The 27,145-nt window shown below is 35.1% G+C and overlaps 1 protein-coding gene across 6 annotated transcripts in view; it reads left to right on the plus strand.

Annotated features, from left to right (window-relative positions):
- LOC128013347 (RNA-binding Raly-like protein) overlaps positions 1-27,145 on the plus strand; it is a 116,720-nt gene that overhangs the window by 87,909 nt on the left and 1,666 nt on the right. For 4 of the 6 annotated variants that reach the window (XM_052596269.1, XM_052596268.1, XM_052596270.1 and 1 more), the window contains 5 exons: positions 13,825-13,900; positions 17,348-17,395; positions 18,071-18,249; positions 24,774-24,887; positions 26,563-26,732. In XM_052596269.1, the coding sequence (XP_052452229.1) occupies positions 13,825-13,900; positions 17,348-17,395; positions 18,071-18,249; positions 24,774-24,887; positions 26,563-26,732 (587 nt within the window). Of the gene's footprint in view, positions 1-5,424; positions 5,654-13,824; positions 13,901-17,347; positions 17,396-18,070; positions 18,250-24,773; positions 24,888-26,562; positions 26,733-27,145 lie in introns of those variants that run through there. The other 2 variants (XM_052596272.1, XM_052596271.1) reach the window with 2 other exon arrangements.

A 27,145-nucleotide genomic window follows, 5' to 3' on the forward strand; every position in this document is an offset into this window, starting at 1 on the left:
TTCCAATTAATATCAATCAAACTGCAGTTGGGTTATTTTAGTTAGATTAAAAAATAATGAATACATTTGGGGCCCAATACCTTTATTTTATTTTATTTTTTTATTATTCATTTTTAAAGAGCACATTACATTTATTAAATCAAAAAGATAAAATATAGGAAAATATTTCAAATAACTATTTAAAATCATTTAAAATGTAATGTATTTACTTTTTTCTTTTATAAATTTTATTATGGAAATCTTTTTTCCTAAATGAGTTTTCTAAATGAGAACTCCACTATTTCTTGTCATATATGAAAATCTGAGCAACATCTGAGCAAAATTATACCAGATTGAAGAGTCTATTATTCTAACAGAGTGTTCGGGGACAAGACATGTCAAGTGAAATCACATCAAGACCTTCACTGTCATGTGAATAAAAAGAGGTTACACTGTAAAATGAAATTTGTATTCTCTGTCCTTACTTTACGTTATTGAAGCAGCGTCGGTCTGGAGTGTTAAACAAACTGACCCTTGACCTGATCTCACGGTGACATTATTATTATGAGCTCCTGCTGGATTTATACACCTCATATCAGCCAAGAAAATGAATCCATATTCCAACCCCATTCTCATCCCCCAATTCTGCCGTCACATGTAATTCAGTCTATAGATATGATGAATAACTCTTGAAGGAGACTAAATCAGATCGTATTAACTAATAATTTCTTTGTGAGATTGTGTGTCAGACATCTGAAACGCTTTCAGAAGGGAATTTTGATGCTCATGTCCCACAAATACTGATTCATGATGATCTTAGAGCGCCACATGGTGGTTGATGTTGGAATTAAAGCAGAAAATCTAAATCTTTCTTGACACAGGCCATCCAGATCATCAACTTGGGTTTTGTTTACACATATAATCTCTGAAGTAACATCTTATTTGTCTTTCTGATTGTGAATTTGACCTTAATACTGAGCTTGCTACATGAATTGGGTTCATATATATATCAGAAAAGGGTAAAACCTCTCTCAATTTTCTGCGTAATCTCCCCGAGATTAATTTACTGAATGAAGACTGTAAAACCATTCCCACCATCTCTAATCCCTCTTATCTTCAAAAGCACCTTCCCGTTTCCCAGCAGGAGGAGGACCGCGTCTGAATTTATGACAGGCTTCAGATTGGCCTGCTCTCAGCGCAGAGACCTGAATTAGATTAGCCAGAGTTTGGGTCCACGAGTGCACTGACCCCAGACCAGCTCATAATCAGGAAGAGACCAGACTAGTGTGCTATACAGAAAGCCGAAATCATGTAGAGACCAAACTCATTCATGTGGAACCAGTGTTGCCTTTCTTTATCTTTTCCTTTTGGGTGAACCTTACAAAAACATGTCTGAGTCACTATTCAATCCAAAATCAGAAGAGAAAAAAGGCTTTATATTTTGCACGAAAATGTAACCTATTTTTGGATCACTGAGTGTGGTGGCATTGCTTTGTGTGTGTGTGTGTGTGTGTGTGTTTGTTGTTATAATTCCTATTGCTCCCAATGTTGACTCTAATTTCTATTACATAAAATGTGTAATGTATATTATGTAGAACAGCAGGACAGGAGAAGTGCAAATACATTTATAAATAATATAATATATTAAATAAAATATTAGTATGAATAATGCATTTTTACATTTATTCAAATTAATTACATATAAAATCATTTCAAAATTAGAAATGAATGAGTAAACAAAACTTAATAATGATAATTCTAAAACAATAATTAAATCATGCCAACTGACAAAAATCATGTCTGAAAGGTTTTTGAATGTTATATTAATTGACATTTTTATCTTTAAAATATAATCTGAACATTACATTTATCTGAATTGTATCTTATTTTGAAATAAGAAATCTAAAAATGTGTCTTTAATATAACATAATACATTTATAATGACATATTAAATAAAATAATAAAATAAAGCAGGTATATAATGAAATGATTTCCAAATTAAATAAAACTAAATAAATAACATATCTGAAATGTTTTTGAAGGTTTTATTAATAAAAATCTTTATCTTTAAAATATAAACGGAACATTACATTAATCAGACTTTTGTCTTATATTAAATAAAATCTAAAAATGTGTCTAAAATAAAATGATACATTTATAATGACATTTAATAAAATAAGATTCTCTAATGTATAGAGAATTAAAAGAATAATTGTATGCTCACCAAGGCGGCATCTATTTACATCAATAGTAATATTGTGAAATATTGTTACAATTGAAAATAACAGTTTGATAACAATTTTGATGTATTTTTAAATCCATCTTCCTTTGATTGCAAAGCTGAATTGATTATCCCTCAGAAGTTATCCTTATATGCATCCAACACACAAATAAGAGTATATATTTCCTTGTTCCAGCACTTATTTTCCTTTTCTTTCACCTGCATTGGCTATCTCTCATTGCCTTTTCATAATCCTGTTCCAGTCTTGCGTTGATTTGTGTTTTCTGTGTGTGTGTGTGTGTGTGTGTTTAAAGGTCACATGTTACCGTCATGTTATCTCACTGAATACATTGATCTGCCTTCAAGACAGCCTTCTGTCCTCTCAAACAAAAGATCCAAATCCATAAACATCAAGATGTACTTAAGAGACATTCTCACGCCTGCAGTTTGAATATATACACCCAAATCAGATCTGATTTGAGCATAACCAGTTCCTTCAAGCTGCCTTTAGTCTGTAGTACCTTTCATCTTCAGTCCTTCTGCATGTGTAGGACTGAGACTGTCATTCACTGTAGTGCCATCCATCAGGCACACTCCATTAACCCAGGACTGTGTGCCATCACGCTGGATATCAGCTCCACTGAACTGAGCAATAGGGAACAATACTGTCTTCATTATGACTTCTATTATTTGAGGGAAGCATCCCAGTTGGATGGAAAAGAATCGAGGTTATCGAGAAAGACCCCTAAAGAGGAATAAAATGTTCTCTGCTGCCTTTTTCTCTCAGAAAATAAGATTCCATGCTTGATGCTTTCACTATTTTCCAGTGCTATTATTTGTTGGGATATTCGAGTGTGTGGTTGTATGCGCTTGTGTGGTCCGATGACTGACGCTGCAAGCAATACGACACTCCATTAAATCAGTCAGACCCCAAACGACTGTTTAAATGGCATTTCAGTGTTATAATGTGATTTTGTGCACTCTACAACTCTCTGTCCCATTATGAGGCTATTATCGGCTATATATCATCACTTTATCCATTTACAACCATTAAGCTAATTTAAGTTGCCCTTTACTGACTCTAGCTCTCACAGATAAATAAACAATCAAAAGGAACTATTTTAAGAGGACATGTTATGACTCTGAATATGAAAGTTAAGCATTACTGCACTGCTTTCTCTCTAACACCCGAGTGAGAAAAAAGATTGAAAGTGAAAGTCATTTTGCCAAATATAGTAACCCATACTCAGAATTGGTGCTCTGCATTTAACCCATCCAAGTGCACACACACAGCAGTGAGAAGTGAACACACACCTGGAGCAGTAGGCAGATATATATCCAGCACCCAGGGAGCAACTGGGGGTTTAGTGCCTTGCTCAAGGGCACTTCAGCCACAGGTATTGAGAGTGGAAGAGAGCACTGTTCATTCACTCCGTCCACCTACAACTTCTGCCAGCACCGAGACTCAAACCAGCAACCTTCTGATAACAAATCCAGCTCTCTAACCATTAGGCCACAGCTATTGTACAAATCCAAGGGTTGGTTTTTATTTTATATTAATTCATTTAATTAAGTTTCTAAAAATGTATGTATTTTTATGAGTCATTTTAGAGTTATGAAAATGTAAATAAAATAAATATGAATAATATTTTAAAAGAATATAAAATTATTTCTAATATATAATATGTACAAATATAATGTATATGTATAGAGCTGTACCTTTATTTATAAATCATTAAGATTCACATTCACTAGAGAATATATCTTGAGATTTCATATATCTTCACTGTTCACACTATGGAAATCATAAAATAAAAAAGTGCTTCATTGTATTATCCAGAAGATGGCGCTGTTGTGTTCCCAAAATGCTGCGAAAAAAAATAAAAAATAGCTATTGACTATCCATGTATATAGCCTATGCTATTGCTATGCCGATGTTTATGTAATTGTGGACACTAAAACTACATAATTGAAGACAGATTTCGCCCAAAACACTTATTTTCAGAAATATAATTCTTAGAATATAATAGATATAAATCTGACTTGATGACATTGTAGAAAATCCCTCATTACTATCCTGCTTTTTGAAAATTTCAGTAATTGGTTGTGTGCAAAGTAGGCCAGGATATGCAGATGTCAGTTTTTCTTACTGCAGTCAGATTTTGAAAAGTACATTTCCATGCTATTTTGGTCATAACAACCCACACACTGAGAGCCATCTACTGACAGCTAACTGAATATATCACACACATTATTAGAAGGATACGACTGTGCTTTTTCTTTCTCTGTCTCCTTAACAACACAGTCCCTTGCAGCAGAAAACATAACAATGATGTATGATCATGATATAATCAAGATCATGGTTCACAGAGATGAAAATTGTGGGGTGCTTTTAGAAAAAGAGCAGGCATGATTGCATCACATTTGGTCACAGCACCTAACCTAAGGGCTTTATGCAACTCTATGCAAATTTTGGCACAAAAACTACAGTTGGGTGCAAGATTGAAATGCTTGGATCACATTTAATGATCCTGAATGTGTGGAGAGAGTGATGCCAGTTTGTAATGAAATTGGATGCTGGCAGCTCCCCCACCTTATTCTGAGAAACTCAGATGAGATATTTGATCTGAGCCCAGAGTCCAGACATTTTGTTAGATTTGCTATGGATTGTTCCTTTTTGCTACATAGGCAATTATTTACCTGAATATTATTGCATGCAAATATGTAAGTATAACTTTTTAAAGAAATGCAGATGTAATGATGGCTGCAGTAACCTTTAATTGCATTAATCGCAACCTTTAATTGCATTCCTGCATACATACATACAAATTGTACACATAAATATTCCATTAAATAAAAATATATATATTTTAAGTTCTCATGAAAGAAGTAGCCTACTACGAACTACACTTGATACTAAAATACGTCTATAATGCATAGTCTATATAATCATATATAATCTACTGTCTAAATAGGTGCATACAAATACTTTAAATTGGCGCTTCTGTTAGCAGAAAATGTTGAAATTACAAATCCTACCATAGCGAAGGTCTATGAATATTAATGAGAACGTGCTGACGTTCCGTAGTAACCTTCCAATGAGGGAGACTTTGATCTGGAATATCAAACATTAGTGCTGACGTCTGGGGTTGACGTCCAATTGTTAACGACTGGGTTATGAATATTAATGACCAAACCTTCGCCGTAGTTGGAACAGTAGCTTAGCCAGATATATAGAAAAGCGTCCCTTTATAGACCGCGTTAATGGTAGCGTCTGCTGTGATAGTGGGTCTCGTTTCATCACCTCCGGAAAAACCGATCTGTTTGTACGGAATCGCGGCAGAGATTCGGGGGCTCGGTCTTTTCTTCTAGCGCGCGAGCAGGATTCCCAAGCCGTCAAACTGGAGCCCTTTAGAATGACCATGTTTAAAGGGAAACGTCGAAATCACCGGTGTGAGTTTACGACCATCAGTCTAACTTTGAGAATGTGTTGTTTTGCATTAAGTGCATTTCGCATTATTTGCATAATCTCGCAATTAGTCATAGAAAGCATACTAGTAAAGAACTGTTGGCATCTTTTACATGTCCTTTCGTTCAGTCTTATTGCATGTTGGTAAATAGTCAGTGTTGTGCATGAGTAGTGATACACGTCCTGTCATATCTGTATCTGAAAGATAAGACATCATCATAATGCTGGATCCATTACTGAAGTGGTCTGATATGTGAATTTGCCATCTATTGAAACCCTTGGCAATTCTATTATATGTTATTACAGTATGATGGCTGTGTTTTGATATTTTTTGCCATTCAGAGTTGAAATGATCCATCTTCACCGAATGGACTGTGTCATTGTTCTCTTCTAATGCCAGAATCAATTTAGAAACTTAAGTTCCATCAGAGACAGGTTTCTTTTAATGGCCATTGTCCTCTTCCTCCTCCTCATCATGACAGATTGGTGCAGGTAATCCATTAGCAGCAACTAAACTTGAGATGCATGTTAAACAATGACATTGTGCACATACAAATGTGTGTTATGAGCAGAGTTTTTGTAGTTAACTAAAACTAAAACCATAAAATAAATGTTAACTGAAATGCATATATTGTACAGTGCCGATTCCTCATTCAGTTAATAGGTAGTTGACATAGTTTTTATGATTTAAAAAAAAAGTTATTTTATGCATGAAGCTTTAATGAGCTCATGTCAATTTAAAAACTACACTCAGTTTTTGCACTCATAAAAAACTGTCACACTTTGGGACCATTTAAAATAAAATACAAAAATAATGAAAAACTAGCATATTCACATACACTGAAGATTTCACAGTTATTTGCAAAATAACACATTGAATTAAATGTGACATTTTAAAGTGGAAAAAATATTTTCTTGTAGAAATAGTATTTTCTCATAAAACATACTCTTAATAATCTTTTTTTACTGTGTAAATTGGAACCTACATGATCTTGTGATACTCATTCTTTTTATATTACTATATAATACTTCTATAATACTTCAGTTTAAGCAAGACCATTTGATTGTTAACGTGACCGTATTTGACATCCTAAAACAGACCGCCAACCGTATTCTGCTGCTGCTGTGTGATAATAACCCAACATTATCTATAAAAACCTTATGTTAAACAGAAGCTATACATATCTGTATCTCAAGATCTTCGACACCCATAAGACTCTCAAAACTAGCACACTCTAAAAGTAGAAATTCCTACATTTACGAACAGCCCCACACTACTTTGCATCCCTCTTGACATTCAGATGTGCATATAAAGAAAAAGATCTAGGGTTGTTGTTTCTGCTCCGTTACTAATAATAGTGAGATTTTACTGTGCTATTTTCATTAGGAAATCTTTATGAAGAAGAAGTTCAGAATAGCAGTTCCTTGCGGGCCTGTTGTCTATAGTGTGATAACCCTGTCAGTGCAAGTTTATAGATCTCAGAGCCACAATGCACATCTGACGGATGGATTTGACCTGGTCATCCCACTGGGCTGTGAGTGTGACGGTGATGAGGGTGGACTTGGTCCAAACCAACAGCTGGTTAAATTTCACATTAATTCCTTGTAGTTGCATGTCCTCTGGCCTCAAAGGAAATTTCTATACACAGACAGCCAGAATTGCTTGGTAAAGTAATGCTTCTATTCACATACTCTTGTTAGTTTCGTCCTAACTGAACTTCTGCAGATGTTCTTGTTAGTTAATTGGTTTTATTTCTGCTAAGAGTTATATTAGATCTGTCGTCATCAATAAATTGTGTAACTCAGTGCATCCTGCTCTGGTCTTGTAAATTCCCAAAGACCAGCTGTTGTACCTGTTGGTGCCATTAAATTCCAGCTAGGTGTATGACAGATGGATTAATTCAATAATGAGAGGAAAACAAAGACAGTTTCTTAGGAGACAAAGAATGAGCGGAAAAGCTTTATGAGACATGAATACTTCAAAAAAATGAAGTATCCTTGGGTTGTCAATGTAAAAAGAATGTGCTCTCCCAAGATAAAACATGTGCTTTCTTTCACTGCGTCTGCAATTTTTGTTTTTAATTTTGTGGAAATCCTAGCCAATCAGAATGTAGGCTATTTAGAGCAATAGACACAATGCAAGGGGCCTTGATAGGTTTATAGTTCAAATACAGTGTTTTTTTTCTTCTAAATTGCACCATTATAAAATGTTACGCACTTCCACAAAATTGGCAGCTAGAAAAGTTACCCATCAAAGATATTTCAGGTACTTTATGTCAAATTTTATAGTTTGCAGTTTATTTAAATCATTAAAAAATTATATGAATGCCAAGCTAACTTAATCTAACTTGATCTACCTAAATCTGCCTTGTACCTAATTATTTAAAGTATTTAAATATGATGTAATCAGATGTAATATAATATGCAGGTTGGTATTAATATATTATTATTCATACTAATATTTTTTTTTTTTTTTCATTTTAATTTTACTTTGCATTTTAGAAATTTTGTTTTGTATTTCTGTTTAAAAATATTTCTATTTAGCTTCAGTTTATTTATAACAAACTTAATTTTACTTAAGTACTTCAGTTGCCAAGGCTACATTTCTTTTTTTTAAGTTGAAGTTTTTCATCTAATATTTGTTTTATTCTATTCCATTAGTTTTAGTTAACGATAACAACATAGCAATTATTTCTGTGGTTAACTTTTTATTGTTTATAGTTCTGACACATTTTATTTCAGAAATTTTTTATTTTAAGTACATGTATTGTCTTATGGAGCTTTTTTCATATAATTAAATCAAATAATAGAGATTTCAAGCATACATTATACAGTATTACATTTTCTGTTACACATTTTCTTCCAAAAATCGGGAAAATTGCAGTGGTTGTCCATCAATCTCTTTTATTATATATATATGTTAATTTTATAGTAAAACAAAACATTTCATATGCTTTACCCTAACCCTAAAATTTTAAAATTTCTTTTTCTTTTTTCCTATGTCACATCATGTTAAGGCATCACTCACAAGCCCACTATCATAAATTCAAAGTCTTTAAATCCTAGCTGGCCTATGAATACTGTGGTTTCGTTCTAAAATCTCTCGCTGATCTGTTGTTCAAAGCGTGATAACAGGATTTTTTTAGGATGAGTACTTTGCCGTAACTGATTTAGTGCAAAGGAAATGTCTTCAGTCAGATTATCATCAAAAGGCATGATCACCTCATACGGCTGGATTATGAGACCTGACCCGCACTGGAGATGTTTATGTTTTTCTTTAGCTGCTCACATCTCGCCGCATGCGTCTGATCACCGGCTATAAACCCGTTAACACCCCGATCCCTCAGGCGCCTGCAGTGCTTCATTATTTACTCATTTAAAGCAGAGTTTGTGCTTGATGTCTTGGCTTTTCATCGCAACATCATACTGTCTGCATACTGTCAGAGTTAGGATAGGGCCTATGGAGATCCCTGCAGTGCTGAGCTTTAACACTTCACTGACCGACTCATGTAGATGCAACTGTACAACTTCAAGAAACAAAGTGCAGATTAGGTCAGAAAGGGAATTTTAAACGATTGGATAAGTGAGCCACGGAAAATCTCTGCATGGACACTTTTGTGGTCATTACATGTGCTATTAAAGGTAAAGTTCATGCAAAAATGAAGTTAGCATTATTTACTCAACTTCATGACTTGCTACCCTTCGTGCAACATAAAAGATGTTTGCATGTTCATGGCGAGACGAGAATGAGATGCTGTGTTTTGCTGGTGATAACACTGAGAAAGATCGACATGTACACCACATTTCATGTCATATCATCTGATACATCAACATAATTATCAGTGTGCCTCCTGCTAAATATATCAGGTTTCAAAAAGATGCCACATGGTGATGTATATGGCTGGTAGAGTGTGTGTTGGTGTGCTATATTAAGGTGTGTGAGCGTTTACCTTACACTTGTTGTGACTTTCAGACGTGACAGTGTGCTAAGTGGAAGAAAATGAAGGGTTGGCTTTGCTATAAGCAGCAGTCTGCTTGCTCTTCTGTTTAGCAAGCAGTAAAACAGATGGCAACTGAGGATAAATCAGCACCCAGCTGGGGTGTGTGTGTGTGTGTGTGTATATATATATATATATATATATATATATATATATATATATATATATATATATATATATGTATATACAGTATAAATGGAGTACTTGATTCTAATCGGTCAGTATATAGATCTGCAAATGTTATGCTATGCTATGGTTGCATCTATAATTTATTTATTTTACAATTTAAACATGAAATATCCAATAGATTTATTTTATTTTATGAAGCTTTAATTTTTTTTCCAGTGTGTATTTGTTTCCTCCATTGCATTCCTGTTTTAAACAGAATAATAGCTATGCACAAATGTTACTTGTTATTAAAATAGTTTGATTCTGTTCGTTTCACATCCATTCCACACATATTTCAGTTTCACCCATCGCCCCTTCTCTCTCTCTTTTTCTTTTCTAAAAAAACATCCAAGTATTTTGATCTCAGAAAATGATTAGGATTTAATGCACTGGTTCTCAAATGTTTGAACAATAGACGTCAAGTGGCGATCCTGAATCGCATATTACAGTGAACTGCACGGGTCCAACAATACGTAAAATTACACAACATAGGTTGAATAGGAAAATCACCATTTTGTGATACATAAACAAGACCAGAAATGTGCTTTACTGAACACACGCTGGGATAAGGATTGCAGTAGTATTAACCATATTGCTCAGTGACCAAAATATAATAGAGTTTGATTGGATGCACAGCTGAAGATGTTTGTCTTATTTTTTAAAGGTTGATGAGCCTATTTGTATTGTTTGGTTACATTCTTCTCATATACATTTTGCATTGTTTCTCTGATATCCACAACCAAACCAGAACAATCCTGTGTTAATAAACCAGAGATTCAGGAGAGATCCTGCCCCCATCATTTCCACACAACAAAACCTCTGTGAAAACCCTTCTTTGCATAGTCTACCACTGCACAGAAACTGCAGTATTTTTGTGATTTAATGGTTGTACACAACCGTGTTTGTGGTGTGTTTGTAAGGTCAAACTGATAAGAGATCAGACAAGGTGCAGAAAGATGGAGGTTGTTCTGTATTCAGAGAAAAAATTGGGCATGATATACAGAGACAAAACAGCTCTTCATTCTTGAGAATTGTTGCCTGTCAGATTAAAATGATTACACAGGAGACTGTCTCATCACGTTAACTATGGACATGTCCCACCAATGTTTGACAACAATGTTTGATATAAATATATATATATATTTGTCATTTGGAATTTGCTTGAAAACTGTGCTTGTGCATATCTTTCTTTTAAACTAATACCACTCAGTTTTAATAATGTTTCTAACGACATGCCATTTGTGTCCTTTTGAAGCAACAAAATATCTTTGGTAATACTTTTTATGCTAAATAACAAAGGTTTGTGAATAAGGACTTGGTTTTGAATAGGACTTGTTTCAGATGCCGCACATGTCTCTTTGTGAGTGTCCATCTCAATGAAAAGCTTTCATGGTGCTACGATCCACACAGTGAAAAAACTCAACTCTCCCTCAGCCAGCGCAGGGTTCAGGACCACGGAGAGCTCCTCTCTACTCTTCTGTCTCCAGGCAACCATTAGAAGTCCAGTGAACAGATGCAGATGAATGAAAATTTTCCCTCGTGGCCAGAACTGTGTCCCCTCTGTGCCTACCATCAATCAGCAAAAAAAATGAAAAATAGACGTCACTCTCTTGCATCTCTCTACTTTATTGGACAGATGCCCTTGCACTGGTACCGCACACATCTGAAGCAAGCAAACAAATGCTTTATTAAATGGGAATCAGAGCCTGATTTCTCATAAAAGCATGCTGTTTGCAGAAGTGACGCTGGCTAGGCCACGTCTGAGTCATTTTTTGAGACGATGTGCTTGAGCATTTACCCCAGGTCTGCATATATAACAGGATTTACAGGGCAATCCTATTTACAGGACACATTTTATCTTCTCGTTTTAATCCAGTAACCCCAAAAATCGCAAGAAGCTTTGTGAACATGAAAAAAAACATCCTTGTTTATGTTCAGTGTAATTGTTAAAGGAATAGTTCAGACAAAAATTAGTTTTTCTTCATCTAAACAGATTTTTGAGAAATGTATATCTTATATATATAAGCTTTATATCACTTGCTCACCAATGGATCCTCTGCAGAGAATGGGTGCCGTCAGAATGAGAGTCAAAACAGCTAATAAAACATCATAATAATCCATAAGTAATGGACACAACTCCATCATTTAACATCTTGTGAAGCGAAAAGCTGCATGTTTGTTAGAAATAAATCCATTATTAAAACGTTTTTTTACTTCAAACATTTTTGGGGGGTTTTTTCCACTAAAATGTGAGTCATCTATATTGCTATCTCCAGTGAAATGTTGTCTCACCTGAATCAGGAGAGAAATATGCACACATCAGGCACCGTTTACAAGAGAAAACAGTTCTAAACAAATATGTTGGTTGATTTTGATTTCAGAGGGCTACAGGAGATGGACTTTTCAATAAAGGAAGTGTTATTATGTATTATGGAATCATATTTTGTGTCAGACGTGATGGTTTATTCATTCAGGTGTGGATTATTGTGATGTTTAGGCTTTCATTCTGATGGCACCCAATCACTGCATATGTATAATAATCACATCTCAACTGTTACTAACCACTAGTCAGAGTCTGTCCATATATATCAGTGTGAGATATCAGAACTGCAGTATAAAATGTGACTGTAACCATATCGCGTTTATCTTAAAGCTGTTCTTTGGGAGATCTTCCCCTCTGAATTCCCTTGTATTGCAGCGGTAAAGTGTTTTTGTGATGAATGCTGCAGACAGGAGTACTGGGTTGTGTGGGTCTGATGGTTGAGATAAGTCTCAAAGATGTTGTGTACTTTGTGCTAATGCTCAAGGATGATGGTTTGATAAAAAAAAATGTTTTAATGTACATATAGATCCACCAAGGTCAAGTGCTTCAGCATTCCTTCTCTTCCTATTCATCTCTTTCTTTTACTGCGGCAGTGAAATTAAGTTGTTTTAGTATATGTTTTGATCTGTAGTTCTTTGAAAGATGCAGTATACTCTATGAATAAACAGTGCACAAAATTGACTGCAATTAAATTTGACAATGACCCCAAAATGTATCTAGATATGTAAGCCACACAAAGGAGTAATTCACCAGAAAACTGAAAATTCCCTGAAATTTACTCATCCTCAAGCCATCCAAGATGTTGATGAGTTTGGTTCTTCATTGGAACATGTTTGGAGAAATTTAGCATTACATTACTAGCTCAACAATGGAGTAAATGGGTGCCGTCAGAATAAGAGCTTATAAAAACAAGTGATCCACACAACTCCAGTCCATCAATTAATGTCTTGTGAAGTAAAAAGCTGCTTATTTATAATAAACGAGACGTTTTTAAATTCAAACCACTGTTTTTGACAAAAATACCAGTCCTCTATCTGCAATGTTGCTATAATCAGTCCTTTTTGGGCTTTAAAAATGTATGAATGTCATTGCATTAGTTAACAAAATACCAATCCATGTGGCATTTGTTTTACAAGACAGAGGACAGCCCATGCATACTTTTCAAGCAAACGTTTTAAATTATTAAAAACAATATGACACAAAACACTAGAGTTGCACCACATTACCTAAACTAGCACTGCACCATTAATAGCTTTGCATGCAATGCCGATTCCCAGAAAGTTCAATGAAAAAAAAACAATCTGTTTGCCTGCTATATACGTGAATTGTGTTTGTAATGGACTGCATTTCTCATATATATCTCATTCTAAGAAGTAGATTGCACAAAATCAGTTTTAGAGATCAGTTATTTGGGAAAGCAAAGTTCTGCAGTATTTTTGGAATACAGGATATGTTTTTTTTTTCTTGTTTTACAACCCCAGGGCTCCAAATTATATGCTGAACATCAAACAGGCACCACATTGTTCTACCCACCACGCTCGAGTGATTAAAGGCTGATTCAGAGAGAAGTTGCATGGATTATTATTGTTTGAAATCCAAAACCGACAACCTCAGTATGCAATGAGAAAACAGCTGTCTGATTCGGAATTCTTCTGTGTTTCTGCAGATATTAACATGGCCGGAGAGCCGAAACCCTACAGGCCTAAAGCAGGATCCAAACGACCCCTGGCTGCTGTCTACAGGTGAGCATTTCCTATTAAATATAAGTAGGCACTGTATACATAGACTACTTCAGATAACATACTGCAGTGTAAATTAAATGCTTTTGCCGCTCTTACATGCTCCCTTGTTAGGAGAGCTGAGGTAGAGCGGATTAAAGTCTGGTTTGTGTGACAGAATGAAGCCATCAGCACATTTATCATATTATCAGGTTTAGATAAGAGAACAGCCTGCGGTCTGCGATTATCAGCACATTCGTTCAATCGCTGAAGTTGCAGATGTGTCTCACAGGTTCGGTTAGATGGTTGAACCCTTATAGGAAGCGAAAAGCTCTCCAGACACGTCAGTGAAAACTAACCAAGCAGAAAATGAGTGAAAAATCTATGTTTGGAAAAAGTATTAGGCATTTGCTGCTTTATTGACAAGCTTATGTAGGGATTCAGAGCTTTTTATAGTGAACAATACATACTTACTAAAACTAAATAAATAGTGATTGTACTGTGACACAATTACTGGATTAGTTTTTTTTTTTTACCGCTTTTATTAACACTTAGCAAAGAATAATAGAATCATATTAATGAGTTCAATTATTTATGAGCCTGAATGAGTGTCTATTCAAAGATTTTTGCTTTTTTTGGTTCTTTGTGTTATATGATTGTATCTTAACTTTAGCTGATATTGGGTTTTAAATTCTATATTTCTCGCTCTCATTGTATTTTTTGAAATTCATTAAGTCTTGATTTGCATTTCAAATAATTTCAAACTAATCCATTATGTATTCTGAGGTAGGCCTAATCAGAGATGTATAAAGTACTAGAGACCCATACTTGAGTAAAAGTACAAGTGCTCTATCAAAAAAGTGACTTGAGTAGAAGTAGAAGTGCTCTTTAAGCACCACACTTAAGTAGAAGTACTAAAGTATTCAACATTTTTTGTACTTAAGTATTGCAAGTAGTCTATTTTAAAATTTACTACTCAAGTACTGAAAGTAAAAGTAGAAGTATTGTATTATGTAGCTATTAAAGAAAATAGTCAAAAGTTTGAACATATTGTTTTTACTATTTCAAATGATTAACCTAAAGGACAATAACAATTCCTTTGACTAACTTCTTGTAAATAAAAAAACTGTTAGTAGGGTCAGTTAGCCCAATTTGCAAAATGATGTCATTGATAACTTACCCTCATGTTGTTTCAAACCCATTAGACATCAGAGGGTCATTTAGAATTATTTGAAGCATCGAAAATACATTTTGGTCCAAAAATAGCAAAAACTACGACTTTATTCAGCATTGTCTTCTCTTCCGTGTCTGTTGTAAGAGTTAAAAACAAAGCAGTTTGTGATATCTGGTTTGCGAACGAATCATTCGATGTAACCGGATCTTTTTGAAACAGTTCACCAAATCGAACTGAATCGTTTTAAACAGTTCGCGTCTCCAATACGCATTAATCCACAGATGAATTAAGCTTAACTTGTTTAATGTGTCTGACACTCCCTCTGAGTTAAAACAAACCAATATCCCGGAGTAATTCATTGACTCAAACAGTACACTGACTGAACTGCTGTGAAGAGAGAACTGAAGATGAACACCGAGCCGAGCCAGATAATGACTCGTTCACGAGTCAAGAACCGTTTCTGTCAGACGCGTCCGATTCGTGAACCGAGGAGCTGATGATACTGCGCATGTGTGATTTAGCGTGAAGCAAACCGACACACAGAGCGTCTGAACTGAACTGATTCTTTTGGTGATTGATTCTGAACTGATTCTGTGTTAATGTTATGAGCCCACGTGCAGTCAACGCCAATGACGCCGAGAACCGATGCAACTGGCTCTTGACTCGTGAACGAGTCATTATCTGGCTCGGCTCGGTGTTCATCTCTCTCTTCACAGCAGTTCAGTCAGCACGCGCAGTGTCGCTTGATTCGCTCAATGATGTGGCAGCTTCATCAAACCTGCCATCTACAGTTCTGGCAGTGGTTTGTAATGGAATGATTCGTAACATTATTATAATTGTAACGAGTAACGATGCAGCACATAAAAAAAATATCGGAGTAAAAGTATTAAACTCAGCGAAAATATGTACCGAAGTAAAAGTGGAAGTAGGAGAAAAAAATAATACTCTAGTAAAGTACAGATACCGCCTTTCAGTACTTAAGTACAGTAGTGAAGTAGTTCTACTTCGTTACTATACATCTCTGGGCCTAATTAGGAGAGTAGAACAGGAGCTAACCAACAAAGAAGAGCTTTGAATGTTAATTAGTTTGGAATTAAATGGTCAGAGAAACAATGAGATGCCTATAATAGAATATAATGAGTTAGATGACCTGAAATCAACATTTCCAGTTTCTACAGTTGACAGGATATTCATAATATGCATGACATATATTTAAATACACAATTGCATTATGTTTGACCTTGTTTGCATCCTTAATTGCGAATTACAATATTCAATATTCTGGACGATTTCAATGTCCTATGTTTTATCAGATATAGTGTAGTGTTGAATGTGATTGGTGTAGGTGATTTTAGATGCCTGGAAGTTTGGTGGAAAAAAACATCTAATAATAGAAAGAATGTGCAGTGAGAGTCTCTGGTAGATTTTATTTTAATGATTTACAATTAGCAACACTGGAGAGCATCTCATCTTTTGTTTGACCTGCCATGATGCTCAGCCAGCCTATAGCACAAAAAATGATTTGAAAAAGAAAATATGTAAGATTCAACATTATTTATAGCAAAACAAATCACCTTTTCATTTGAACTCCTTTCAATATGTTCTTAATAACATTTTCAAATCATGCAACAGAACATTCTGAAATTCAAATCAATTTACAGTTCGACTTAGGGCACAACTGCTAAAAATAAAAGCTGTGACGAATTCAAAATAGCATTTTCATTCATTTTCTATTGCACTCCACTGTACATGAAATAAAAATGACTGAAGAAGCATCCCTGTTGCTTACCTTGTCAGTTGACATTACAAGTCTTCTGAAGAGATGTTTGGTGCTTCTGGTGCTCTAAAGGGTTCACACAAAGTTTACCGGTTGAAGTCAAGGTAGGGGTCACACAGAAACTGGAGAGTGTCTCCCTCACTATCAGGATCTTAAAGAAGCCAATGTCTATCTCCAGGAGGTTCCTCACTGTAATTAATAAACAGAGCCGCTTTGATTGCTGCTCTTACTGTGTTTATGGGAGCTCTGCATGATGTCTGTAGGCTGAATATATTATTGATTTGTCTGTTAGCAGGGTGTTTAAATAACATGCAGATGGATGGGATTGTTGTCAGATGATTTGAGTTGAACACATTTCAATCTCAGGTATAAATTGATTAGTGTTCAAATGTAAAATCTTCCTGTCAGATCAATTGAGCTGTAAATTGAAGTATTAAATAAATGGGGCTAATTTGCCCTCCATCACATCTTGACATAGCAAATCGCACTTTACACTGTGCCTTTGTTTTGTCTTTTTCAGTGGTTATGAATTTGATTATGATTACTACAGGGATGATTTCTACAATAGGTATGTATGCATTTATTTACCATTCATTTGACTGCACACATTTCGAAACACTCGAGTCCTTCAGCATCATGATATTTCATGTATGACTTCAAGCTTCGTCAAATGTCAATATGTAAAGATAAAAAGATGCATACAAATATGTGAACATAATCAACTACGGCATTAACAGAAAATCTGTGATTTTATTTCTCTTCAACACCTACAGCTCGTCCTTGGAAGAATTTAAGAGAAAGCTAATATTGTGGATGAAAATTCATAAGCTTCGAGTAAATGGCGCCTCACCTTTAATTTCGGAAAAGCACTGTTTTATTTTGCTCTTTTCCTTCTTATGATCTCATCTTTTATTAGCAGAGACATTTACTAAATGTCAGCTGGGCGGAGAGCTGCGAATATCCAGGAGAGATTGATGCGAGAGCAAGGGCATGTGCCTTTGTTTGACATTTTCTTGCACCTCCTTTCTTCTCTGTAACTTCTTTTGAAAAATTCGCCTGCCATGATGACGAATTTCATAAGTAGCTCTGCTAATAGCAGGGAAACCAGACAATAGGAGTCAGATATGATGTCAGGGGTGAAAAACCTTTCGAATTCCATAGAATTCAGAATCAAAAGCTTGATTTTGAGTGTTAATGATGTTCCAAACTCTGCTCCTCTTCTTTGGTCCTTTTATCCGGTCAGGCTCTTTGACTATCACGGACGGGTGGCTCCTCCTCCGAGGGCAGTGATTCCTCTGAAGCGTTCGCGAGTGGTGCTTCCATCCACTCGACGCGGGAAGAGTTCATTCCCTGTCAAGACCTCCTCCTCCTCTTCCTCAAGACCCCCATCATCATCATCATCCTTCTCCTCTGGGATGAAATGTAAGCCAAATTAAATGCCACATAAAATGTCTAAATGTGAAGAAAACTTGCAAATGCAGTTTCACGAAATGAACTGCTTTCTATAGAATAAAATATTTAACTGCAATTTATTTCATAATTTTGTTGAGTAAACACGATGTTGAATTTAGATGCATTTTAAGGAAAGGAAGAAACAAATATGCAATTATTCAGTACTTTTTGTGCATTTATTCTTGTAGTAGAATATGTGTGCAAATATATGACAGGTCAGTTTCTCTCAGACATGTTGCTCTTTTCTCTTCAGAGTGGTACACACTTGTCATGTTCTCCTCTCAGCCTCTCTGAAAACACAGAAACTAATATTAGAGAACATGCAGTTATAAACAAAACCTATTTCAGGCTCAGTATAGAGAAGATATTCTGTTTTCTCAAAGTGCACAGAAAATGCTATGAATCTAATGTAATATTGGGATTTGTAATAATTGCGTAACTCCTAAAGTTAGTTTATCTCCCTGCTCTACTTGGCTAAATGCAACTACAAGACGTGAAGGTATTAAGATATTTTAAGATATGATTTTCTGTTAAGCCGCTGTGAAACCATAGGAAAAGCACGATAAAAATACATTTGACTTGATTGAAGATTGCAAATGTAGCTCTCTCTTACAGGTTACACCGAATGAAAAGAGACTATTTAAACTTCATGGGAGCAGAAATCAAGAACATATTGATTTTTGTAAGCACAGAGCATTCTGAGACTTGTGGCCGTCTGAAACGCTCCTTTAATTCTGCCTGGGATGCGAGCCAAACGGCAAGACAGAACATCATGCGGTCGTGTTTGTAAATTAGAATTCATGACATTAATTCAGATTTTTATCTCTAACCCACAAGTAGCAGCTTTCACAGCATCTGTCAGCATCCCGCCGTCTCCTCCGAGCGCGGAGCTCAGAAGTCGAGATTAGCCGTGGTGCGTGACACTAATGCTCTTAGCTGTAGTGCTTTGGCCTCTCCGGGGGCTTTTCTTATATCAGTGCAATTCATGGGCAAAAATATCCATGGCATGTATACACAAAAGTGCCACTGTTTACCTTACACTGCATTTCACTGGAGTTCTCCTTTCTTTTCACAGCGCAAACTGGAGATTAGCTTTATACCGCACCAAAATAGCATTTAATTTGTCTCGAAAAGTTTACTTTGGCTGTTGTGCTCAAAACCACATGAAAATCCAGTCATTCTCTGTTTAAGATCAGAATTGTGATGTTTTTTCATTACCGCCAGAAAACACTGATTGCTGTGTATCAGAGGAGACCTGAAAACACAACTACTGCAATTTGTGTCCCAAATTAGAGTGACATGAATAGCAAAACCTGTTTTATTTGCTTCTGTCTGTGAAATCATTTCTGGAATTTGACTTGCGCTGTGACATGCTGTACTCCATTTCAATATTTTAAACAGGATTTTGCTAATTCTGTTATTCATGAAGCTTTTGTGGCCTCATGCTAATACCATGAGCCTGTGTGAAATATTTGTACTTTTTCATTTGTCACACTATAAGGACCATTTAACTGGTAGTTAATTAATAAAAAAATAAAAATAAAAGGCCAGGGCTAGTAATCAAACTTTTTATTTCACTGAATATTTCTCAGGGTAAGAAAATTGCAGATTTTTAAAAATGTTTTTAAATGACGTCTCTTATGCCTACGAACTGTATTTATTTGATCAGAAATACAGTAAAAACAGTAATATTGTGAAATATTATTACAATTTCAAAATACTGTTTTCTATTTTAAAACATTTTAAAATTTAATTTATTACTGTGATGTAAAGCTGAATATTCAAAATCTTTACTCCAGTCTTCAGTGTCACATGATCCTTCAGAAATCTCCCTGATATGCCAATTTGCTGCTCAAGAAACATTTTTTATTATAATCAGTGTTGAACACAGTTTTGTTACTTAATATTTCTGTGAAAACAATGCATTTTTTTCTTATGATAAATAGAATAAGTAGATTATATTATAAATACAAAGTAAAAAAAAACAGCATTTATTTAAAAAATGGAAATTGTTGTAACATTATACATGTCTTTACTGTCACTTTAGATCAATTTAATGCATCCTTGCTGAATAAAAGTATTTATTTCTTAAAATAAGTAAAATAAATTATGATATTATGGTATTCAAATCTTGTGTAAAGGGCACAATTCACAGAAATGACTATAATTAAGAGATCTTACCTTACTGAGATATGGAGTTTGTGACCGCTAGTCCCTGTATCCCCTAGACTTTCCCTTACATTTAATCTAGAGTCTTGATCTTGGAAAACAACACGTTGTGCGTCATAATCCACCACATTTCATGTATGGTGCATCACGCATCCTCTAAAAGATTCACAAGTAAACAGCTTGAAACAAGTGATAAAGAGAAAGTTTTACCAGCCGTTGCCATCTGTCAAAAACAAATTGATCCTCAGCTAGTGTTTCTTAGGTTGGCCAGATTAAAACTCCTTCAGAATTCACATTTGCAAAGCTTGAAGGCAATTTTTGGACATGTGTTGTATTTGGCGCTTCAGAGCAATTTGAATGGTTGCAGGCAGACACGTTCATTGAATTTCAGTAGATACGACACCCCGTCAACTGAGCACCTACACACGCAGAGCTTTCTGCCTCGGGCGGGTGATGGCAGGTGACACCATTTTGTGAGGTAGTGGAAAAGCTGGCAGCGGTGTGACAGCAGTGCTGGGTCACGCTGTGTTATCAGGGCTGAAGGCGGTGACAGCAAAACGACAAGCTTCAGCTTTCTCAAGGAGAGGAACGGCTCGAAAAATACTGCGAAATACAGACTAATGAATTTTTCAACAAAGCATTTATATGTATCCTGGAGCTCCAATTATCATAAAGAAGCAGGTTTTTGTGTCAAGAGGTGCAGCTGAAGGTTTGTCATAGAGGTCCATTCAACCCATGCTGCGTTTCCCAGTCATTTTTCAAGAGTCGTTTAGTATACAGTATTAAAGTAGGAGATTTTAGAAAAAAGATTCATTTTTTGCCCGTCAGTGAAAACAGTTCCTGAATGAGTCATTGTTTTGTGAATTATTAAATAACTCTGTCACAAAGACATTGCGTCCCTGAACGAATGAGCCTTTTTTTTTTTTTAAAGCAAATTCAGTTAAATTCATGATTTGATGACCCACTCATAAAGGGAGTCATCTGATTTGTTCAGGAATGAAAAAACTTGGTCAGATTTTTGTATTTAATAAATTAATGTAAATTAACAAGGTATTTAAACTGATCTATTAAATGAATGATTCAAGGCCTCATTCATAAAGAAGCCTCTTGTTTAGTTCCTGTGTGAATTAGTACTTTTGGTTGAATTAACCATTCAGCGACATTCTCATAAAGATAGGCTGGTATTTCACAAATGTATTAGTCTTAAACACATCACTAAAAGGAAAGTTTCAGTGACTCATTAAAAAAAGGTGTTTCATTGGGGAATGAAACAATGTTTTTGAACAGATCGATTATAAATGATTCAAAGACTTAATCATTAAAAACAGTTACTTGAGTTTTTGAATTAATCTCTTGAATTAATAAATTGAATGATTCAAGGACTTGTTTATAAGAAGCCACTTGTTTAGTTCAGTATTTTTGGTTGAACGAAACATTCAGTGGCTCTCTCATAAAGATGAATTAGCAATGTTTAAACAAATCTTTAAATAAATTAATGATTCAATGTCTCATTAAAAAAGTGTTGTTTCATCTGTGGATGAAACAGAAGGTTTTTGAACAGATTGATTGAATGATTCAAAGACTTATTCATAAAAACAGTCACTTCAGTTTTTGAAGGAATCTCTTGAATTAATAAAATGAATGATTAAAGAAGCCACTATTTTGGCCTGATTTAGTATTTTTGAAAAAAAATTTTGAATGAACTCTCCCAAACAAACTGTTTGACTGAAGGATTCAATGATGCATTCAAAAAGTAAATGTTGTTTGAATGAATCTCTTGAATTAATAATCCATTAAATGAATGATTCATAAAGAAACCTTTGGTTTAGTTCCTGCATAAATTAGTACTTTGCGATGAAATTGGGTGTATGAACCATTCAGTGACTTCACAAATTAATTAGCAGTTTTAAAGAAATCACTTCAGGAATGATTCAATAACAAATGTTGTTTCATTTGTAAATGCTTTTGAACAGATCGATTGAATGCTTCAATGTCTTAATCATAAAGTGTCAGAGTTGCTTGTTTAGGTCCTGAATTTAATGTTTTGAATGAATTTCCTGAATTAATAATTTAATGTAAATATAGTAACTATTTTATTTATATATTTATATATTATACTATATTATTGATTTAATGCCGCATGTTTAAAGACAATCTGTTTTAATTCAACATTATTGAATGGATCAGTTAATCATTTCATCTTTTGCTTCTGAATGAATTTGTTTTTGAATGAATTGGTTGAATAATTCAGTGCACGCTCTTAGACAGTTTTTTGAATCCGATTTTTTGAGTGAAACATTTGATTCACTTGACTCACTAGCCACCACCTACTAACATAAAGATGTGAATGCAGAAAGGGTCATACAGACACAGATCTACACAAAGTGAGGTTTGGGCCTGATTTCAAAACTCATGAAAGCATGACATTCCATGTGTCTGAAGACGTCTAAACCATTTCCATATTTTTTTAAACTGATCCAGAGTTGCATACTATTTGCTGCCACTTTTTTCAGCATATTGGGTTTTCTTTATGACCACGGTCATTCTGGTCTGCCCAGAGAGGGCTGCTGATTTGAAGTGTTAATTAGATTCAGTGTGCATGCAATGGTGTAGTCATCTGAGGGAGATTAACCTGACAGCTGTCAGATGGGGGGAAAAAAGCAGCGGACATATTTAAAGCACTGAATATTCACAGAAATTAGCAGCATGAATTAAGCTAGCAGGCATCGAGCAGAGACTTTTTATCCTATGTGACGCAATGGATTCATTGCATGGAGAGCCTTTCAGGGTGACCGGGGGTTAAATGTCTCATGAACTCAATGGTCATAAAGTCAGATTTAAAATATAGTTTAGCTTTCAGTCTGAACTACAACACAAGTGTTAGCCGACCAGATCAGATACCATGTTACAGTTGAAGGCTAACATCTACAGTGTTAAAACATTTTTAACTTAATAAAGCAAACAGAGTATGTTTTACACACAACATGTAATGTTAATTCAATGTATTAAATAATATTTACATACTATTTGAAGAAAATATATGTATATATTTTGCAGAATATATATGTATGTGTCATGAAAATTCTCTGAGGGATTGGCATGGTAATGTACATGATAATGTTAATGTATTTGGTCTTGACGGAATATATCTGCTACGCTGCTGCGGCAGAGCAAGTACCGAGACATTTTCCACTGCCAATACATCCACAACATGCTGCTGTGATCATCTAAGAAATATTACTGCTGCAAATATACATGAAATAACATCATATATGAATCACCACATAGCAGATCTATACAGGTGGAGCTGGGGAAGGTGGACGGTTTCTGAAGCGAGCTGCAACTGCTACAGCAAGCACTAGTCATATATTTGAATGTTGAGCAGCAGGCCATTTGCTACCAATAGAGGGCAGAACCAATCAGCTGTGCCATGTGATAATGATGTCATAAGGTCAGATTGAGTTAGACCTGTTCTACTGCACCATCTAGAGTTTCATGCCAGAACTGTGTGTGTATATACATATATATGTGTTTGTATATGTGTGTGTGTGTGTGTGTGTGTATACCGTATTTTTCAGACTATAAGTCGCACCGGACTATAAGTCGCATTTATTTAGAACCAAGCACCAAGAGAAAACATTACCGTCTACAGCCGCGAGAGGGCGCTCTATGATATCAAGTGTAGAGTACAGGAGCACTGAGCAGCATAGAGCGCCCTCTCGCGGCTGTAGATGGTAATGTTTTCTCTTGGTTCATTTCTCTCGGTTCATGTCAAATTAATTTTGATAAATAAGTCGCACCTGACTATAAGTCGCAGGACCAACCAAACTATGAAAAAAAGTGCGACTTATAGTCCGGAAAATACGGTATATATATATATATATATATATATATATATATATATATATATATATATATATATATATATATCGCAGTATCTAATGAACAGCATGCTAATATTAAATTCCAGAGTCAAGTAACAGAAAAAATTCTTCAAACTTGAATATTTGTATGTATTTCCAAATAACTGAAACAGGTCTTGTTTGGTTTTATTGACTGATAAAAGCCATATCCATGAAAACGCGTGGAGTAACATGGTCTTGCTAGCATTGGCTGATATCAACCAGCGTGCCTGAATGAGATTAGGCATAAAACTAAATTAAAAGCAGCAGGACAGTGAATTCTTTGAACTCTTAGTTTAGAATCAGCAGCCCTGAAAGAGTCTTCAGACATGAATTATCTGTGGTGATAGAAGGATGAGTATGGATGCGCTGTAATCTCCAAAGATCTTTCCTCATGTGTGTTCGATGCGTTTTCTTTTGCAGTGAAGTCCGATCAACTCCAGACTATCAAACGTGAACTGACTCAGATCAAGGTGAAGATTGACTCTCTTCTGGGCCGCCTGGAGAAGATCGAGAAACAGCAGAGATCCGAGTGCGGTGAGACAGACAGAGAACTATAAGAGAGCAGGAATAAAATCAAGTCTAGATAGGGTTGCAAACATCGGCTGTACGGGGAGAAATATTGGGAGTGTATATGTGCTATCCATCTCTGTGACAGGCAAGGAGACAGCAGCCAATTTATCAGAACTGTTATACAGGCAATCTTGCACTGTTTTACTATAGAAAATCCCATTACGCTATTTTCGCCAGTAGATGAGAGCACTGATTTCATCTAGCAGACACACCGAGGAGCAGCATAACGGTCGTCGCACATTCATGAGTCAAACTTTAGGACCATCGCTTGTGCTTGAGCCATACAGATGCAAGAAAAAGAAAATTACAGTTCTTTAATCATTTACTCTCTCTGATGTCATTCTGAACCCGTATCGCTGACTTTCTTTGGTAGAACTTCTACAGTTTATCGTAATATAAAGCTTACTGTATATTTTCTAAGCAAATTTCTAAGGCCTCTAAATTATCAACCTGATCAAAATATTGCAGAGAAAATTACATGGCATCTTTCAATTAATTGATAGTTTAGACCTTTTTTTTAACAAGTAAAAAATACTTTGTCTAATTCTAATAATTCTATTATTTGTTTTGGGTTTTGTTTGCTGTGAAATATTTACTTATTTTCATAAAGTAAACATTAGAATTTTGAAATATTTACTTATTTTCATAAAGTAAACATAAGAATTTTTATATTGATGAAAAAATGTAATACATTTAAAATGTATTAAATATGATATAGATCTTTGAGAATTTAAATATCATAAAGCTAAGAATTTAAATTAAAACTGGGAGATAGAGATTAAAAACATATTTATATATATATATTATAGAAGTTGTCTGCTATACTATTATAAAGATCACATTGATTTACATTCTAAAAATAATTAAAAAAATGTATAATCAAAATGTAACCAGAAATTGCTAGTAAATTAGAAAAATAGACTGAAATAATATTTAGTGTAAAACTTTCTCCAATAACCTGTTAAATTACAAATCTGAAAAAAATGTACAGTGTACTTTTTTACCATATAAATATTAGTATTTGCACCGAAGTGCATATTTTTGATCAGTTTGAATAAAACCAAAGCATTTTTCCTCCAAGTATTATTACTGTATGAAACTATATAATGTATATGAGCCATAAAACCTTAAATATTAGATTTTTTTTTAAAGTTCAATAAACCTGTTCAGTTTAAATATATATATATATATATATATATACATACATATATATATATATATATATATATATATATATATATATATATATATATATATATATATATATATATATATATATATATATATTCTGTCTATTATTTCATGTGAGGCTTTAAATGATTAACACATAATGTCTGCATATAATAATTCTTGCATCTAACTATCTATCTAACTTCTTGCATATTTCTTTGAATGACAAATTGTAAACCTTTCAATTCTTAGATTTACATTTAGTCATTTAACAGACGCTTTTATTCATAGCAACTTACAAATGAAGACAATGGAAGCAATCAAAATCAACAAAAGAGCAAATTTATTCAAATTTTTAGGTGGAAAAAATATTTTGAGATGAAAAACAAAAATGTAATTTTGCTCTCAGTATGACCGATATTTGTGATATAAGCCATAATCGTCTCATATGTCTGTGTCGTTCATTCAGAGCCTCACAGAAAATATGAGGACAACTGCGACTCTTTGCACGAGGGGTCGATATCTGAGATGGCAGATAACTCCGGAGAGGAGGGAGGGGAAGGACAGCTGGATGCGGAGGCGGGAGAAATGACGGATGGTGGAGAGGATGACTACGACGAGGAAGGCAGCACTGATCTGGTACGTTAGCCCCCCGCGGGCCTTGCTGGCAGCAGTGGCTCTGAAAAGCCCCTTCGAAGCTAATTCTGCAGATTTATTCATGGTTGCAGACATGAGAGACGCAGGGCTGGGAGAGCAGAAGCTGACAGGGTTCCGCTGGGCTGCTTCCTGCTCTCTTAACCCTCACCTGTCACGCTCTGTAATTAAAACCGAGTCAGAACCTCTGGAGACACTAGGGTCCAGCAGCACCGCGACCAACAGCACAGACAAATTAAGATTTAGGATGTGCTTCCCACTGAGGAGACAGGCTGACTGTATTTTAATGAGCTCCTGCGATGGTTAAACTGGAGGGAAACATAGAGGCGAAACCCCGTTGGAAAGATTCCCAGCAGTGTTACAGACATTTCAGGTCAGAGCATGACCTCCAACACAGC

This window comes from Carassius gibelio, chromosome B24 (genome assembly GCF_023724105.1).
Source record: "Carassius gibelio isolate Cgi1373 ecotype wild population from Czech Republic chromosome B24, carGib1.2-hapl.c, whole genome shotgun sequence".
Classification (NCBI taxonomy): Eukaryota; Metazoa; Chordata; class Actinopteri; order Cypriniformes; family Cyprinidae; genus Carassius; species Carassius gibelio.